General features: G+C 31.8%; 1 protein-coding gene across 3 annotated transcripts in view; it reads right to left on the bottom strand.

Annotated features, from left to right (window-relative positions):
* Positions 1-16,722, bottom strand: part of LOC140450088 (uncharacterized) — a 134,152-nt gene that overhangs the window by 53,555 nt on the left and 63,875 nt on the right. For all 3 annotated transcript variants that reach the window (XM_072543524.1, XM_072543515.1, XM_072543533.1), the window contains exons 13-19: positions 14,108-14,403; positions 11,742-11,925; positions 8,270-8,463; positions 5,962-6,125; positions 2,517-2,751; positions 1,696-1,833; positions 682-988 (exon numbers count right to left, since the gene is read on the bottom strand). In XM_072543524.1, the coding sequence (XP_072399625.1) occupies positions 682-988; positions 1,696-1,833; positions 2,517-2,751; positions 5,962-6,125; positions 8,270-8,463; positions 11,742-11,925; positions 14,108-14,403 (1,518 nt within the window). The remainder of the gene's footprint in view (positions 1-681; positions 989-1,695; positions 1,834-2,516; positions 2,752-5,961; positions 6,126-8,269; positions 8,464-11,741; positions 11,926-14,107; positions 14,404-16,722) is intronic.

Genomic DNA, 16,722 nt, shown 5'->3' on the forward strand with positions numbered 1-16,722 from the left:
GATGTAATGAGACCTACTTTTGCACATGGGAGAGACCATTCAGTTTTTAATGCATCAGTAAAGATATGCTCAGACTTTGGATATACAGTATTTCATAGTATGATTGATGAATTTTTATTGGGATAGTGACTGTTTTCAGATACCAAGTGAGGGATATATTAACAATTGATGGACTATACAATTTTTTGTACAAACTAACAATGTTGTGGTTATACTTAATTGATTTTATATTGCAAATAAACTAAATTAAGTTTTAAATAAAATATATACTGGGTATCTTCTTGGCACTATTCTAAAATATAACAAGCGAAGGTCAAGAAAATAAATACTTTTGTGTTGCACAATTCGACGAGTCCACTTGGAACATAGTTGCAGCAAGTTGGAAAAATTAAAAATAAAGGGAATACATTATTTCTTCTTATACTATTAAACAGGAGATATCGTCGAAGATATTTTTTAAATTAGTTTTATATTAAAGCACAAGTAATCTGCTCTCTGTCGAGTGTCGAAAAGTAATTTTATAAGGGAATAGATCAACTATAACAATACATTAAAAAAAAATCAAAACTAAAATATCTAGGTCGTATAATTAAAAGTGTGCTAAGACTACACAATGTTGTAATAATTTTTTTAATAATGCAACAAAAACGTAATCACTAAATAATACATTATATATCTTACCTTGCGTCAGTATTTGACTTAACTGTGTAAGCTGAGGAATACTCATATTCTTACTATACTGCTTAATCAGTTCATCTTTATAGTGTTTTATGTATTCAATGGCGTAAGTCTGATCCATGAGAGATTTTTGCCAGGAGTAGGTCTTGTTCAAATTAGCAGCAGCGCTCGGACTTTTTGACCTTTGGTACCGAGGTTGGCCTGGTGCCTTTTGTAGAGGTGGTCTGCCTCTCGGCCTAGAACCGGCAGGTCGTTTTAAAGGTGCGCCTTGTGGTGGGGTTATTGTTTGCGGTGAAGGCATAACGGGTGCCTAAAAAAGTAGTTAAACATTTATTTATGTATAAGGTATGTGTACGAATACCGTACTGTATGAAATTACCGAAAATGGGGTCAAAATTTTCCTAAAATCAAAGATTGTTCCTGCTACTGGTACCAATATTTTGTACGGCATTATTTTTGTATTACAAAGTGTAAGTATTACATTGTGTAAGTTGCCACACTTACCTCAATGTATATTACCTACGTCCAGCTGAAAGATTTACGTACTGTAGAAAAGCTGTACATTCCTGTAGAAGCTGTACTTGTTTTTCACTTAAAAATTCTTTTGAGTGGGTGATCAATGATCAGAATGGAATATTTCCATTCTTTGATTGGTCATAAGTGTGTACAAAAACATATCAGTCTTTTCATTTCATATATTATTAGTTTTAAAAATATTTTTCATTTCTTAAGATGTGGCAAAAATATTCAAGTTAGCGTCAAATAAGTTCCTTATCTTGTATTCTGAATGTATTCTGTTTTCGTACTCTGTCCATTTATGATATTCTAAGCATCTCGTTTCTATACCGTAACAAACGTCGTACATATATAATTAAAATACTGAACGAAAAATAAATCTTCATATGTTCTTACCTATTAGTACTGATAGGTAATAAAACGATATGACAAATATAAATGATAGGTACATAAAACATTTAACTGATAGTGTTCATATCTCTGCTAATTCTAACTACTTACAGATGTTGAAATTCCTGGTCCTCTAGGTACAAACATGGGAGTTTTTGGTGAAATTCCTTGCTGCCTACACTTTTCCGCGGACTTATTCTGCATGCAAAATTTAACAGCCAAATCAAGAATGTTAACGTTTTCAGGAATCTAAAATGAAAATTATAAAAATATGATTTTTATATCTTTTTACAAAAATCATTTTCTTCAACTTCAGTAAGTTTTTTAAGAATTTTTCTTTTTACGTAAGTAAGAACTCTAGATTAATTAGATAAGCCATATACTTAAAGTACTTCTTACTATCAGTCACTCGCGCATATACAACAAGTTAGTAGAACACCGATGTGAAGTTCAGTTTTGATTCAGAGCTAGACTTTGGATTCGAAGTTTGCAAGTTCTAATACAGAGAGCCACGGATGTCCACTACGATGTGTATGAATGTTTATTCGATTTCGAGAAGGCATTTGGAACATCAGGATCTCCAACAAAAAGCAACAGTGCGATTCGAAAATGAACTGTCCGAGATCTTCACAATCGGAAAAGGAGTTCGACAAGGTTGCATACTGTCACCCGCACTATTTAACATATACTCTGAAAACATCTTAAGAAAAGTGTTGGACGAATCAGAAAATGGTATTACAGTAAATGACCAACTTATAAAAAATAATATTAGATATGCAGACGATACCTTATTGCTAGCAGATAGTGCACAAAGGATCCAAAGGATGACGGATAATGTTTTGATAGAAACATGTTACAAATATGACACCAATATGATAATCAGTGTTTTGTTACCTACGTATGAAAAAAAGCTTTATAAATAAAAACAGTACCTTTTCTTTTATAAACTGTTTATAAACTTCCACTAACAGATTAGCAAAAGGTGTTTCTTTGGACGGTACATGTTTCATCAACCTCTGGTATATTTTATATATTTCTTGCAGAATTTTTGCGATCTGTGGATTGGTCATGTTGGGAACGAGCTTAATTTGACTCTTCAAACTTTGGATACACATCGTCATAGCTTGTTCAGAGAAAGCCATTCTTTCTGAATTCTTTATATATATCCTAAAAATGCAAGAATTTTAATATTCAAAGATGCAATTATTAAAAATACTAAGCAGGAGCAATCCAAATTACCTTTTTGTCTTAATGTATTTCTCAAAAAATGACGCGTGGCGGCAAATACAAAAATAAACTAATATATATACATACATATATATATATATATATATATATATATATATATATATATATATATATATATATATAGTATAGGTTTTGGTCGGTTTGGACCTTACGTGAGATGGAGTAAGAAATACCTGTTTAAAAAGAGAGAGGTATATTAGGTCCGCCCTTTATATCGTCGAAAATGCATTAGTGGAAATAATAAAAAAGGGGGAAGTTCAACGTTGCCAAACTTATTGGTTTTATTTGACCTGTTGAATTTAGAATATTAGAACAATGTTCTAAGATAATCAAATTTGGGCGAATTGATTTAAATGGGAACTTACTGTTTTTTATTAGGAATATGCCACAATTTTATTTTACAATAAGTGTAATTTAACATTTTGATTTCCACTTCGGAAATCGTTTTATATAAATAAAATTTATTCATGTTTTGTATTTTAAGTACGATTTCCGAATTGGAAATCTAGACATCAAAATAAGCTTATTTTAAAGTCACATTGTACCCTATTCCCAATAAAAATAATAAACTACATTATGACGCCACAATAAAAAAGCTTCATACAAAATTATTTGGCAATGTCTCGATGTCAAAGTAAGGACACTTTGATTTTAATCATTTTTAATGTTAATACTGTGGTAACGAGTAGAGGTGGGTGGTTCACGTTTTTATCGTTAACGCAACTGAACCGTTTTTCGTAAACAAGTAACAAGTTAAATTATTCTCAAACTAGTTGATTGTTTAACAGTAGTTTCAAGTAAGAGAAGACATAAACAAACATATTGGCTATTATCGTTTATGTGTATATGTATTGAAGTGAAAGAAACTAATGAAGGATATATTTATTATAACTTGAAAAATAAATTAAACAATACAAATACTAAATCTTACTATTTACTATTTGTATTGTTTAATTTATTTTTCAAGTTATAATAAATATATCCTTCGTTAGTTGCTGTCACTTCAATACATATACACATAAACGATAATAGCCAATATGTTTGTTTATGTACTCGCTTATTTGAAACTACTTACTGTTAAACAATCAAAGTAACTTGTTTATGAAGAACGGGTCATTTCGTTAACGATAAAAACGTACATGACTCACCTCTAAAATACATAGCATATCGTTGAACCTGTCTCTTAACGCTGTTTACCATTGAAGAGGATGAATCAATGGCGATGTTGCCAAAATTATCTTGTTTTATTGGAAATTAGGTTACAATTTCGTCGAATAATAATGCGAATCTGTAAATTTCTCATGGATTTAAGAAATTTTGTACCAGTATTTGTGTCAATTTGTTTTTAATATCATCATCCAGTTTTGAATGGCAATATAACCGCGCCACTGATCGCCAAGTTTTTTAATCAATTCAATGTTTTAATTAAAATATCTAATAAGGCAATCTTGCCGCTGTTTGTGAGGTATAAGCTGGATCGGAAATAATCGTCTCACTAATGGGCGTCTATTAGAAATGTGGAGGGGAGACCAAGGGGAAACATGATTGTTGTCTTTGTCTATTCGCTGAAAATGTGATTTTATATCTGTGTTAGATATCCTGTTAAATTCTACAATACCGACCATAAACTTTTACCTACACTGTATATATAAATATAAATAAATATAAGATGCAGTGAAGAACAATGGAATGGGGTGAAATCCCTTTCACACTGTAACTCTTGAAGATATGAGTCAGATAAAAGGAGAACAAGAAAAAAACTAAGAGTGTTAGCTATTCCATATATTGCGGAAACGTTTCGTTTTGTGTTGACAAAACATCATCAGTCTATATCTGTGAAGAACAAAGCTGCTCTTAAAAGGAAAAACAGTTCTTTAAATTAAAAGGAGAATGCCGATTGGAAACATGGCATCTCCAAGCAAAGTAAAAAAAAATAAATAATGTAAAAGACAACTTACATGTGAAGTAATACATTCCGTTGTTAAAAAAGCAACCCAGTTTTACAAAAAAATGGTTGTGAAAATAAAAAAATCACATAGTGAATTAATAGTTAAAATGTTTTCGAAAAAACTTTATAGGACAAAATAATTAATCCATTATGTAAAACAGATTTAATATTATGCAACTAAAGTTTATGTTTAGCCTTAAATTTTAACACTGCAACGTGAAAAAAGCTGCCTGGCAATTTAAAAGATTAAAAATAAATAACAATCAGAATGCCCACTCTGCTTGTCAAGATAAGTGCGCGCATCTCGTTCACGCAGACGGAATCAGCCATGTTTTAAACGGAACCAGTGCTGTTCAGTGAAATTTTATCTGTTGTGCATAGAAAAATTAACCTGGTTTAATTTATTTACGGCAACCATAGACATAATATGCAATATTTTATGTCGTACTTTTAGTTGAAGAATAGATTAAATTATTTCAAATTTACGTAATTGTTAATCTCTAAAAATTTAAATTATGGTTGTGTCGTAGCTTGTCATATATTTCTCAATTTCAGGCTGTGTTTCTGTTTAAAATATGACGATGCTGACACACTTCAAAGGCGGCATCTGAGAGTGGGTATTCTGATTGTTATTTATTCTGTGATACAAGTGAACAATCTAAAAACTTATTTCAATTAAAAAAATATAGTAAACCACTGTAACTTTCAGTAATCAAATAGTAAATACATTAATGAACAAAATTTGTTATCTACTTTTTGATGGCACGAAGTGTACACCACTAAAAAGTGTGAATTTAAGGCATATTTTATGTTCACAACTGCCGGTCGCCATTATTAACAACTCAACAGGTTGAACAGAAAGGAACTAACGAGTCCACAGTCCACGTGGTTTTATACACATGTGTGACACATCACAGTATGAAGATGTATTTATCTGTTGTTTAATATGATGAAAAATAACAATTATTAACAAATTGAAAATAAAATCTGCCAAGGTCTCAAAGTACCAGTAGAAATAGGGTTATTATTGTGCATATATATATATATATATATATATATATATATATATATATATATATATATATATATATATATATATATATATATATATATATAATTATACACGATGTAAGTGAACAATTAAGCATCATCTGGACGAGCGCATACAAAATTAAACTTACTTATCGGGATCCGGAACTTTTGTTAACTGTACACACAAATCTATCAACGTTTTATTATCGTTAGTATTCCTCAATATTTGCATTAGTAACGAGAGGCATCTGCTCATATGTGCTGAAAGTGAACCAGGTCTATCTATTTCTGTAGAAGGTATTCTCCATATTCCCTAGAAAGTTGAAAAAGTTAAGATAAGACTGTAAAAATATAATAGTTATTATTGAAAATGCGATCATATTTTTACAAATTGATAAAAAAGACTTCCAACTATTTGAAGCTGAAGATCCAGACTTTAAAGATGGCAAATCTACAAAATGAAATGCTCAATTACGAAACCTTGGCAAAATTGGCAAAGTTGCTTACAGTAATCAGCTTGAAAGAACCTCGAAGCACAGCTTCAGTATTTGATAATGCAATTTATAGATTATATTCTTAATAGAGTGTCGTCTCGTGATCGGTGTCAATAAGGATTGAAAACTCCATAAATAAAAGTTATTCGGCCAATTAAGGCAACCATGAAGATTCAAGTTCCGTAAAAGTTTCACATAGCCAATTGAACGTACCGTCCAGGATCGTCAGAGACAACTATGGAAGTAGTGTCCACTAGAGATGTGTAGTTCACCATCGAAATAGTTCAAATGAACGATTTTTTCAACTGAACTTATTGAACTAGTTCATTAATTTTCATAGAACTAGTTCACTGCGAACGATTTGCATTATAAATTGTGTCTCAACTTTTAAAGAAGAAAATACTGAATGAATGAGATCATATATTTATTATTTTGAGAATGGGTTGTACTGACTAGTTTAAAAAAAGAAGTGTCGATTAGCCTCAGATAACAGATCATAATTCTTATGAACGTGACAATAACATAAACAGTCAACAGTCTTATCTTAATATCATAATGGTTTGGATCTTATGCCCATGCATTGGCTTGAACATTGACATGCTGTGTTGTTTCTCGTATTGTAATTTTGAAATAACAATTTTAAGTTGTGGTTAAAATGATTGATCCATCTACATAAAATATAATTTTGAATGAATATGTGATATTTAATGTTCCTAGAAAATTCACTGATTTTTTTTGTAAGGTTCTTTTAGAAATAACCCAATATAGATACCTATGAGTTTAAATATACGTAAATATAAAAATAAATCATACGTGAACCATATTTATATTTAAAACGGTTAATAAAAAACAAATCTTAATAATTTTTTGCAAATAAAAAAAATGTTATTTGCAAAACATTTGAGAAATAAATTTAAAACATTTAAACCTAAACATACGATCGAAACAAATGGTTCCGAACCCGAACTACTTGTACGGTAGGGAAAGAGTGAAAGACTGACTGAAAACCGAAGAAAACGCGCGGCCGGCTCCGAGCTTGTGTGATAATAAGACGAGACATCTGGCAACCAGTTATGTTAGTGTTGGATTTCGATTTCGGTCCTACAAATAGTTCTTTCGCGAACTAGTTCACTGAACTAGTTCATTTTTGTGAAATAGTTCTCTTGAACTAGTTCGTCTAAAAGAACTAATAAGCACACCTCTAGTGTCCACCAGTTGTCGCCGCGGCCCTAGGGAAGAGCTGGCAGCAAATATGAATTGGAGAGCCCTTGGACCATTGGAGAGCCCAGGTCTCACCATGGACAATGAAAGAGCCATCCAGGTAACGGAGTATTGGACAGATACGAATAAGAAGCCTCGTGTACTCCAGACACGGAAATTAGTAAGGAAGTAATTAATATCGCGCAGATACGATACAAATGAATGTCGGCGAAACTATACCTACCAATCAGTTTGCTGATCGGAGGAGTCCGGTATTTCTAAGCGAAAATACGTCGTTTGGCGCACCTCAGCGTAATTGCCATTTGCTGTAAGTTAAAACGACTAGGGCACGTTTTACATGATAGTAGTGATATTTAATTAGAATAAAGAATTGCTAAGTATTGTTAGTTATACATCTTGTAAGTAGATATAAAAGAAGGGCATAAAACGACAGGGTGAGACATTACAGCGAATTAGCATGTACTGGCTAATTGGTCTTTACCAAAGCCATCTAATTAAGAAAAAAAAATTTACATGTAAAATATGTGAGAAAATGTTTAACATAATACCTAATATTTGTCATATCATACTACATTATGACAAATAAGACATTGCCATTGAAAATTCTAAATAAAAAGTTGACTAAAAAACACGACACTTATTTCAGTGCCACTGTATTTCAATATATTTACCAAAAGACGTTTTTTTGCGATATTTTAACAGCCATTTAATAGTTTCAAGTCGTTTATCAAATGATACTTACGTGAAAGAAGTTATTCGGTTTCCTATCATTAAAGAGTCCAGAAACGACAGTACCGTCTTTACATTTGTATTCACTAAGCAAAAGTTGTTTAGATTTAGTAATATCTTTTTTCAGTTTGTAGTGAAAATAGAGATGAGCCAGGCGGTATAGAGCTTTATAATTCTGAGTTAAGCGAGTGATGCAAATTTCCAAACCTAAAAACAAATAATACTGTTGGTAATTATTAACAGCAACTTACTATCATCGCAATCATAATTTAGAGGGAGAATTGTGTGTAACCATAAAAGTGTGATCGATTGAAAAGTACTAAACAGGGGATAATAACATTACAGCAGGACAGAAAAATCCCACAACTGCATATGTGTAAGTTAAGTGCAGATAATATGTAAATAATACTTTAAAATTAATATTGAATAACTCAACATTGATGTCTGAAATCAATCAGAGAACTACTAAGACTTTAAATTTGACGCATAATAAATACGTAAATAAAGTATCTTTGATGATAAAGGATTTAATCTGAATCGAAAATTTGACAAGTTACGAGGATTACTTCTTTTCAAGGATAAAGAAATTTGTGTTTAATAATTTTTCAACTCTATTGATCCATCAGGGTGGTTATTTTCTTCAACTTCTTTTTCCATCCGAAACTCTTTGGACCATTAGTCCCCCCGTATTATCGGCATGTGCGATATGCACGAAGAATATTATTATCCTTAAAAATACTAACGACAGAAGTAATGTATAACTTTTAAAACAATCTTCCCCATACTTTAAACATATGGAATTGCATCTACACCAACAAACTTATTATGTGCTATTATTTTCTTCATAGCAGTTCAGTTTCTTCGAACATAATATCAAGTTTTTTTAATAATAATTTTCATCGATGTTTAGTTCATAAGTACTATCGCTCAATACAGCTATTCACAATAATTACGCCATATCTCTACTACTTCATCTATATAATGTTACCAATGAATTATTACTTTTATATAGCGCCCAATTTTTTGCTTTGAAACAGCGTGTGATAATCTTATTATTTGTTTTTTTCAGGTGAGGCTTATCTAGCAGGAGGATATAAAAAAGCATTAGAACCTGTGGTAAGCAAATTAAAAGATGATGAAGACAATATCAAAGCGGAGAAATACATTTTTTTACTAAATCACCACAGAACGAGTCCTTCTATATGACAGGCTGTGCGTAAGATGTAAAGTCTGTTTTAGACTATAACATAAAATGATATAAGAAAATGGTATAACAAAAACTTACATGAAATGATTATGTACAATATTAATACAAGAAGTTTTGTGTATTACATTGTCACATTTTGGTATCAAAATATGTTATGTGATTCTGCGCATTACATGATAAATAAGTCATTTTTTAAAATTATTATGTTGGTGTACATGTACTGTTAACCTCAATGTTCTTATTCTTCTTTTTTTTATTGTCACGTAACCTCATTTTCTCCAACAGTTATCCTAGTTTTTTATCCACGTAAATACCTAGTTAATTTTACCCACGTTTTACTTTTGCTTTAACAAAGACATATATATTTATGATGGATAAGAAAATTCTCCTATTATCTACTGCTTCCATTGCAACATTTCTTTTAATTCAGACAAGCAAGAGAAAAACGTCTGCGCATGCGTGTGTACTAATAATTGATATCAAAATAGGACATATTCTAATTTCTATAACATTTTTTGTTAACAGATTTTGTTTTCTGTTTTACATTATGACAAAACTTAGTATACCATTTTCTTATATCATTTTATGTTATAGTCTAAAACAGACTTAAGATTAAATAAAAGTTTAATCACATCACATTGATTAATATTTTTTAATATTAGCATCTGTATCAACGTTCATTTCAAATAGGGACGTAGTAATATTATTCTGTATGAAACAACTCCGAATATGACTACCTCTTTAAAATACATCAACAGCTATTTTCTTTGGAATTACTACAGCCGTGTATTGTAAACCGGTAGCGGGTAGAAACTCCTTCTGGAGAATCTAGTAGATCAGAGGAAGTGAATCAATCGCTGCCGTCTGCAGATTCTAGGTGCTTCCTAACTAAGGAAACTAGTACCGACTAAGGGTTCCTTGTCTAAGGTAACGGATGAAGTCCACAACGGCATGATTGGCGGATGACCTTTTACTCAATGATGTACCAAAAAATAGAAAAGCAACTTAGTGACACGCAGTTTGGGTTCCGCAATAATCTTGGAACCAGATAAGCACTATTTAGTATTCAGATTATGGTACAGAGGTGCAGAGATGTCGGCCATCTAGTTTATGTATTTTATTGACTTTAAGAAAGCCTTTGATCGAGTAAAACGTACTAAAATGAAAGCCATTCTTCAGCAGGTAGGTATAAGGATTGGCCAGGATAATTCTGAAGAGCGTCAAATACGAAGAGCAGTAAGACACGGCTGCATTTTGTCTCCACTAATATATAACATTTATTGGGAGTTCGTTTTCAATAAAGCATTGGATAGTGTTCAATGTGGTATCCAAATTAATAGCATCAATATTGATAATTTGCGGTATGCGGATGAGACAAATAAAGATATACGAGAGACGACAAAGACAAATGTTATGGTTATCACTAAAACGTCAGTACAACCGGAAGTGGTAACAGCTTATGGAAAACAACTGGAGAGAACCAACAGTATCACTTAGCTTGGTTGTAATCTAAATGAGAATTGGAATATGAGCAATGAAATTAGAATGCGTGTAGAGAAAGCCAGAGCTGCATATTTTAAGATAAAAAAAAATTAGATTAATAAGATGTCATGTGTTCTCTCTTTTAAATGGTGTCGAAGGTTGGATGGATACACTTCTAAGAAAACATGAAGCCTTATATACTTCATTTAATAATACAAGGCAAGATAGACGGAAGATGAGGGCTAGGTCGAAGAAGAACGTCGTGACAGAAACCTGAAGGAATGGTTTAATATATCCTCTGCATCCATTTTCTGAGCTGTCGTCAAAATTAATATAGCCAATTTGATATCCAACGCACGATAATAGAGCAAAGCACAGGAAGAGAAAAAGAAGTGTTTTAAAACAAAACTACTGATTTTTTAGTGATCTTACTAATTTGGTAGAAAAAAAGATAAATGAACTACAGACAAAATCACTGGTGATTATTACTATAACAACGACGCGACGGTGAAATTACATTTGCTAACTGCTGCAAAAAAATCATGTATATTTTTAGTGCACAAAACCGTGCACTAAAATGCAATAAAAATTCTATTTAACTAAAGTTGTCTTTACCCATTCCAGTAAATATGTTATTCATATAAAAAAATATTGGTAAAATATTGGCAGCCGATGTTATACATATTCGTTGGTAATGACAGATGTCAGTGGCAATTCCGGTTTTAATTTAATTCGTCCTACACTGCAGAAAAACAAACGCTAAAAGCATTAAACCATAAACCATATAGTAACTTACCATTTACACATCTGTCTATGAGATGCGATATTTCATTCTGTGACATGAATTCACTATTATCGTCAGAAGATGATGAAGAGCTACTAGAGCTGCTATCATCATCGTCATCATCGCTGTCGGAATCCGAGCTATCGCTTGAACTGGATGAAGAACTGGACCCACTACTTGACTCTCCCGCTGATGTCTGCAATAATAAGGAATCGTTTTTAACTTATACAAATGTTTTATACTTAGAAGCAACAAAAAAATAAAGTAAAAAATAAACAAGATATGAATTATGCATACTTCGACATCTAAACCTAAATAAAAAACTTCTCGCTTTTCTACAGCGTTATAAATTCGATTATAATGAATAATATAAAGTAACATAATAATAATAATAATATAATAATAACTTAAATCAATCATTGACTATGTTGTGATTGAACAACATTAAAATGAAACAAGGAGAATGTGCGGAATTACTTGGGGAGAGCAAAGTTACGAACACTAACATATCAAAAAAGAAAACACTACATGGTTTAGAGAGGATGTGAAGACGAAATGTGAAGAAAAGAAGAAAACCTTTTTACAATACAGAACACAACAGACACAACAGGCATATAACCACTATAAACGAATCAGAAATGAAACGAATACTTTAGTTAGACAAATAAAAAAGGAACACTGACAGAACACAAAACGAAATATGGAGAAGGATCAGAGGATAACGAAAGGAGATAAACGAACTAATAAAAACGAAACACATTCAGAAGGAAACATGGATAGACTACTTTCGATCCCTATTTGCTAAAAGTGACGATAATGAACCACCAACACCAGAGGTGACGACAAACGAAGAATTATTGAGGAGGAAGAGGTAAAGGAAGCGTTAAGGAAATTAAAAAATAGAAAAATACCAGGAGAGGAGAGAATACCGAACGAACTCATAAAGTAAGGAGGACCAGATCTGACCAAACAACTATTAAAACTAATCCAAATAATAATAGAACAAAACAGTATTCCTCAAGAATGGAGATCATAGCTCTTTCAAAAAGGGAGACAAATCGGATTCAGAAAATTACAGAGGAATTCATTTATCACACAACACTAAAATTAACAATCAAAGTGATAACAAAATAAACTGAATGAAATTATAACACTAACAGAAAAACAACAGTTTTGGTCGTGAAGATTATTAAAATGCAACAATCCTGCATATGTATGTTTCGTGGACCTCAAGAAGGCATTTGACTGGGTGAAATTAATGGACGTTACCAACTTATTGTACGCAAGAGAGATACCTCTAGAAATAATCAAAACAATCGAAAATATCTATCAAAACAACACAATAAAAGTAAAAGTAGAATAAGAACTAATCGACCCTATTGAAGCTGGCAATTGGATAAGACAGTGAGATTCCCCGAGTCCTCTATTGTTCAACCTAATTATGGATGAAATAATCAAAAAGTAAGAACTAAAAAAGGATACCAAATGGAAGAAAAACAACATAAAATAATCTGCTATGCAGACAACGCAATACTACTGTCTCAAAGTGAAGATGCTGAAAGAAATGAAAGGCAGAATTTACAAAACAGTCATCAGGCCAATAATGACATACGCGGCAGAAACACGGCCTGATACAGAGAGGACAAAAAGGATGACAGAAACAGCAGAGACAAAAACGCTTAAAAAATTTATGGTAAAACACTATGGGATAGAGCTACAAGTACAGATATACGTTGTACATGCAGAGAACATCAAGGTGGAGAACATCAAGGACTGGGTAAGAAATAGAAGACTAGAATTGAACGATCATGTAAGCCGAATGACAACAAATAGAGTAGTAAAGACAACAAGAGACGGTTCCCCAATAGGAAGACGATCAGTAGGAAGATTACGAAAACGATGGAACGACAACTTATTGGAGGCACATTAAAAACAGACAGAGTCATGTCTACATAAAAAGAAGAAGAACAAATGACCAAATTTATTAAGTTTTTTTATCAATCAACTGATAACTTTCGGGCCACATACCGAAAGTAATGCACCAACCAACTGAGTTGTACAATTCAGAAGGATGAAGAAATCAACTTTTCTTTATTTTCAAGGAAGAAGGAAAACTGTTTCGCTCAAAAGCTTAAGATATTAATTTAAGCTTAATAAAACTATTTTCGAAAATGCTTCGAGCATTGGCTGACTGTTGCATTGACTACCGATATATTGCCTTGATTAAGAGTATCTACAAAACTAGTACAGCTTGTGTCCTACTTCATAAATCAAAGAAAGATGGGTCTCACATGGTCCAAATACACATATATGTCATAAAACTAAAAATTTCCCAATGTATATACCCATGTATTTTTAGTATAAAACATATTACTCACTTTTTTATCATTATCCGTCTCCGTATCACTACGTTTTTCCCTTTTAGGCTTCGCTTCGGAATTAACCTTTTTCTCACTTGTTTCTTCCTTGTTTTCAACTATTATTTCTACCTTGGTCTCAACTTTCGTTTCCATACTTTCTTGATCATCTTTTAAAACAACTTCTTCTATTTTTTCTGTTCCGCTCATATCCGAATCAACTTCATTTCCTCCTTCTTCGGTTTCCTTCATTGTCTGCCTCATCATTTCATCCAGCATCTGTTGTACATCTTTCACTGCACCAAATTTGGATCCTTCTAAAATAGAAAAAGATTAACGAATGGGGGTGTAGTTCTTAGATTCTTGGAAAAATATATCAATAAAACAATAAATTACATGCTAATATGAACTAAGCACAAAAAAATTAAAGTATCTTTACTTTCTCTGCATCTTTCTCTCTCTGTACTAGTTATACCGTTGATTGAATAATCGAATATTGATATATTCTGCATTAATTCAATTGTTGTGATTTTGGAACTGTTTTAAATCGTTTCCACATTTAAAAGTTCTACACACAAATTATTATCATTTTTTTTTTCGATTATTATTATCAATTGTTGTTTTTTTATTTACATATATGATAAATTTGTTATCAATTATTATTATACTGGTATGTATAGTTATCATACTGTTATAACTACACTATACAAATAGCTATGTCTATGTCTACTGTCTTCATCTCTCTCGCACTTCTTAAGTAAATATATATCATCATCCTCAGCATATTCTATCGATTATGGTGCTCCCTTACATAGTCATTCTTCATTTCTGCCCATGATAGCCTAAAATTCGCTTTTCTGTGCCATGTTGTAGCGGCTTGTTTCCTTATGTCATAGTCCCATCTTAAATTTGGACGTCTTCTTGGTCTCTTGACGCCTCTTGGATATCACAGTGTAATTCTAGTGGGTCACCTATTGTCAGTTCTTCTCGCTAAATGCCCCGCTCACTGCCTATATATATATATATATATATATATATATATATATATATATATATATATATATATATATATATATATATATATATATATATATATATATATATATATATATATATATATACACTGAACGGCAAAAAAAGTGGCCGCCCTATAAATTTCCGAAAACAAAAATTCATTGGAAGTTTTATGCACTGTTTCATATTGCGTCTCAATTTAAATATTTATTGCAATCATGTATGCTTGTTTTGACGTTTATGTTGTTGTTTGCTGTAGTCGCTGTTTATCTTCTAAGTTGAAAACATTTAATTAAATAGTAATTTAGCTTTTTAAAATTAGCTTTAATTTAGCTTTAATAGAAAGATGTTGAGTGTAATATGAAACAATGCATAAAAGTTTCAATGAATTTTAATTTTCGAAAATTTATAGGGTGGCCACTTTTTTGCCGGTCAGTATATATATATATATATATATATATATATATATATATATATATATATATATATATATATATATATACACAATGTGAGTGAGATTAAAATCTCACTCACATTGTGTATTTAAATTTAGCCGGTCGTACTCCTTTCAATATATATATATATATATATATATATATATATATATATATATATAGTTTTTTGTAGCTAACTACTGTTGTAGTGAAGTTATGGGAGACATTCGTTGGACTTTCCGAGTTTGAATTTGTATCAGCCCAAAGTGTCTGATGAGGCTGGGCTAGGCCGAAATGATCATAACACTTTATTGATACCGATTCGAGCACGGGAAGTTTAACGAATTTGTCCTCCTAGGCCATATATTTGGCCATTTAATTTAATAAAGCGATAGCGGCTTTCGCTAAAAGATTATATCTTTTACACATTTCGCATAGCGCAGAGGATACAGAAAACGATATTATCATATCGTTTTCGTTCACGGCCGCCAAAGCAGGTGGCGCCTTTGTAGCTAACTACTGTTGTAGTGAAGTTTTGGGAGACATTCGTTGGACTTTCCGAGTTTGAATTTGTATCAGCCCAAAGTGTCTGATGAGGCTGGGCTAGGCCGAAATGATCATAACACTGTATTGATACCGATTCGAGCACGGGAAGTTTAACGAATTTGTCCTCCTAGGCCATATATTTGGCCATTTAATTTTATATATATATATATATATATATATATATATATATATATATATATATATATATATATATATATATATATATATATATGTCTTTAATTATGGTTTATGTGGTGGTTCAAGGACGGAAGACAATATTTTTGTATATTTCTGAGTTTATGTATTTTGTTTCCTTTTTACACAAAAAGTTTAACTAAAATTCGCCATTGTTGTTCCATCGGGCTTTGGAATAAAACCAAATTATGTTTTCCCATCGGTCTCTTTCATTAAGTTATTTATAGTTATATATCTCTTCTCGGCCGGTGAGCATAAATATATGTAATGGACTGAAAAGCTTGCGATGGGTGTCAGACTGACCAGCACCGGCATGAGATGTTGAATTTGAGTTCTGTTCGTTTTTGTTCTTATTTCGTCTGTTAGTATTAGTATAGGGGATCGCAGAAACGCATTTGAAATGATGCAGCCACTTTACTACAGCTGACCACACAGTATATAAATCAG

The sequence above is a fragment of the Diabrotica undecimpunctata genome, chromosome 1 (assembly GCF_040954645.1).
Source record: "Diabrotica undecimpunctata isolate CICGRU chromosome 1, icDiaUnde3, whole genome shotgun sequence".
NCBI classification, from domain to species: Eukaryota; Metazoa; Arthropoda; class Insecta; order Coleoptera; family Chrysomelidae; genus Diabrotica; species Diabrotica undecimpunctata.